This window comes from Branchiostoma floridae, chromosome 5 (assembly GCF_000003815.2).
Source record: "Branchiostoma floridae strain S238N-H82 chromosome 5, Bfl_VNyyK, whole genome shotgun sequence".
Classification (NCBI taxonomy): Eukaryota; Metazoa; Chordata; class Leptocardii; order Amphioxiformes; family Branchiostomatidae; genus Branchiostoma; species Branchiostoma floridae.
The window spans coordinates 25,276,914-25,281,061 of NC_049983.1; the positions used below are offsets into that span (position 1 = coordinate 25,276,914).

General features: G+C 45.3%; 1 protein-coding gene across 1 annotated transcript; it reads left to right on the forward strand.

Annotated features, from left to right (window-relative positions):
* Positions 1-18: 18 nt before the first annotated feature.
* On the forward strand, positions 19-1,273 carry LOC118415854. The gene is made up of 3 exons (XM_035820712.1): positions 19-129; positions 397-520; positions 958-1,273. The coding sequence occupies exons 1-3, from the start codon at positions 40-42 to the stop codon at positions 1,158-1,160; spliced, it is 417 nt and encodes a 138-aa protein (XP_035676605.1). The 5' UTR covers positions 19-39; the 3' UTR covers positions 1,161-1,273.
* Positions 1,274-4,148: the final 2,875 nt, after the last annotated feature.

Consider the following 4,148-nt stretch of genomic DNA (forward strand, 5'->3'; position numbering starts at 1 on the left):
CGACAGTCCGAAGCGGTGAGCTCGGACGAGGCGGGGTGCATGCAGGACGGAGTAGCGTACCCAGTCGGCGCCCTAGTACCGAACAACGACCCCTGCAAAGACGGCTGCTACTGCCACAGCTCGGGGGACGTAAGTAGTTTGACGCCGGTTCTACTGCAGTACCATGACAAGCCGCTAGAGGGCCCAAGACCTTACTACTTTCAGGTCTCACCAAGGCCAAACCACATATCAAATAACAAAACAATGCGCCCAGGCAGTTAGTCACACACAGACATACATACGAGGTCGGACAGCACTACAACACATGGTATGTTAAGCCTTAGTGTATTACTGTATGTAACAGCTCCATTATATATTTTTGCTAATGTTGTTTTCTCACATTTGAATGCTGCACAGATACTTTGCATGTGGGCGAAATCACACCGTTCCTGCGCCAGCTTCCTCACCCATCCGCCGTGCGTTGACGCCGTCCAAGTGCACGACCCGACCCAGTGCTGCCCCGTCATGACCTGTCCTAACGGTGAGTACAGGCACACACAGATAGTGCTTTACACTGAAGCCGGGTGGTTATACCAGCTATACAGACAAAGATACAGGAGCTAGTGTGTTACGCTGAAGGGCAGTTATACCAGCTATACATATAGATACAGGCTGGTATTTTACACTGAAGGGTGGTTATACCAGCCATACAGAAGCTGGTGTATTATGCTAAAGGGAGGTTATACCAGCTATATAGACACAGAAACAGAAGCTGGTGTGTTACGCCGAAGGACGGTTATATCGGCTATGTAGGTACAGATACAGATACTGTACCAAGTCCTGTTCCACTTGCTATAGCTATTGTCTTACTCACGTGCGTGCGTCGCCGTGGTATTTCAAAAAAATCTTTATTGCAGAAGCGTCTTTTAACCAATGAAGTACTGTACGTCATATCAATCCCGTTTTCATTTCCTACAGGTCCCAACTGCCGGGTTCACCCGTCGGGCCAGATCATCCCTGTCGGTGTGCAGGTGGAGGTAGACGGAAGGCAGTGCTACTGTTCACCCGAGTCCGCTGGTTTTCAGGTCATGTGCCCCACTTCTCCGCCCACCACAACAACAACAACAACAACAACCACACCTATGACCCCGGCCCGGCCCACCACCTCTACGACAACCTGAGGACGCAAAGGCAGTTAGCTGTTGTTGATGCCACGTTAAACAACACCCACTTGTTTATTTGTTTTGGGACAGGAGAAGAGCCAAGTTGTGTGTGGTATATACATGCATATCGAGCGGTGTACCCTTAATCTTAAGGGTCAATTACCGTATGGTATTTACTAGTTTTTTTTGTTTTCTTACTTTAAAAAAAGTAAACAAAAAAATAAAAACGAGTACCATTGCAAGCGATGGGATAACTTAGTCTCTTCATGATTCGTTTATGTACCTGTGCTGTAGTTTGCGTTATTTCCCTTTAAAAAATATCCTTTCCAAAGCAGGCGAAAAACTTGATATTTCTCCGCATTTGCTCCACACTAATGAGACCACTTGTCAGCTAGAGTAAGACAAGAGAAAAGTCGTAGGGTAGTAAATAGACAATATTATAATAACTTAAGCTCATGGCGTTCGCACTATTGTACTAGAGGCATTCGAAGCGGCTAGAACTGTTGTGCAAAGTATTATAGAATCTGATTATTTTTAGCAATCATACAAATGGGGGCTTTTGATTATATCATCTCGCCACACCGGTCATGTGCTTTTATTGCAAATAAGGTAGGTCGGGTTTTTATCACGTTCAAATATGCCGCTGTTATGAATCGATATATCATTGCGGTCACCGTATTACGTAAGACACTCCGAACTTTGTAATACTTTGGGTAGATTGCCTATCATCAGGCATTAATAAGTGAGTGAGCTCAAATACTGATTCTAAAATGTATTCCCACGAATCTTATACGGAGTAAACACAATTATCTTCAAGTTTGTCCCTTCCTTAGTAAGATAACGTGTTACATGCACGAACCCCATGTACACCTTATTAGCGCTGCGTGCAAATATCCGGTGTGGAGTCAACCACATGTCCATTCCCACCGTCCCCCAAGCCCTTCACATAACCCCGTTCACACATACTCAGAGCACAGTCACCAGATATCATGGCGTCTCCAGCTGTCGGTGTTCTGTGCGCTGTTCTGCTCTTCGTCTGTACGGGCGACGCTGCCAGACCGTACCACCAGTTCGAAGCTGTTCGAACGACTCCGAACTTTTGCCCGTACCACGGAGTACACTACTCGGACGGGGAACCCGTACCTGGATACAGCGACGACCCCTGTGACGTCTGCCGCTGCGATGTCATGAGCTTGGGATCCGTAAGTGTTTAGGACAGAAGTCTGGAAAGGCACAATAACTTAGGAATTTTGGGCCTTATCATCTTCATGTATCTTTACAAGCATATAACGTTACACTCCGACGGAAATATTGACAAGAAGTGCACTGTTCTAAAAGACGCGAAATTCGAATTCGGAGTGAAGACTAATACAAGTGGCTAAAAAAAAGGTTTTAACTTTATTGTAAGTAAAATGATGACATTGTTTGATATCCAGACAAAATTAAGGCATTCTTTTCCAAAGCCTACTCCTTAATTCTAAACCAGATATATGCATGGTAAATGATGATGATGGCTGCTTCTTCGTATCCGAAGATCATTGGGAAGGTTGTCCTCGGTCTTCTCTGCACGCTCTCATGTGACTATGTAGTCCAATTCTCATAATTCTCAGAATTGGACTACATAGTCACATGAGAGCGTGCAAATGAAGCCCTGTGCAGATGGAGGCTGCTCGGCCTCAGCTTATTAGCTTACCACCAATGGAAGATTTAGGCATTACTATAACTGTATGCAACAGATGCTTGCCATACTTTGTCTGTTGCTGTTATCCACATTTCAATATTGCACAGATAACGTGCCATCCAGGACCCGGCTGTAACTGGTTGCCTTGTTTTGACGCCGTACACGTCCCGAATCAATGCTGCCCGATCTGTCCTAACGGTGAGAACAACTAACGCTAGTTCTCCTTAATCCGCGGGTGTAACCTATATCCGTTTTTAGAAGCAGGGCATTTAGGAATATCAGGTCGGTGGACGGTACATACACAATTTCAAACTACAATACATTTACTGTATTTCAAACAAATTGCAGTCTGAAACCACGGTCCGTCCACTTGATATCCATTTTCTTAAACAACGGATATAGGTTATCCCACGGATAAAGGTGAATTAGTGTTACAAATGTGCCAGTCTACTATATAGGGAAACGTACAAAGAGCTATCGCCGCCATGTTGGTAGGTTATTAAATATAACATGGCAGCTGGTACGTTCCATACTGCCATACTGTTTTTTTTACCAGCGGTTAGATCACTCGAATGTGTACTGGGATGTGTACAGGGTTTTAACACGTGTCTAGTTCGTTGTTGTATGACCTCACAGACAATAAGGAATAACTTCCTGAGCTTCAGCTGGGTCAAGGTCAAGGCTACTGTGGCACTGCATTCGTTCTACTTGGGGCATACGTCAACGTGGAATTGTTGAACACCTTTCTTGCTATAGCTTCTTTTAGCCAATAAATATATCAGCGTCATGTAAATCCTGTTTCCTACAGGTCCGAACTGCCAGGCTGATGTCTCAGGCAAGCACGTGATCATCTCTGTTGGGCAGACGCTGGAGGTGAACGGTGGGCTGTTTGACTGTCCGGTCGGTGGCTACCCCATCCTCATCGAAACCACCCTCCCATACTGGACAACCCCCGCCTCGACCTTCCCCAACACCCACCCATGGACCACACCCCCCACCCCCACCGAGACCTTCTTCAACACCCACCCATGGACCATACCTGCCATCACCACCGGGACTATAGCAAGATGCACATAAGAGAGCAACATTGCATCAGTTATTGCCATTCAACTGGATAAAATTAATCTTAAAGCTTAAAGTTACAGCTTTCAGAACCCCAGTGCCACCTTGCATTACGTGATATGCATTAATTAGCATGAATGATATCTGTGCGCGAATCAATTCTCGTCCGGATACAAAAAGTCTCAGCTGTTCTGTAATTTGACAAAGCAGCTGTAAAATGAGCACATACATGCTGTATATTGCAATCATTTTTTTCATTTAAG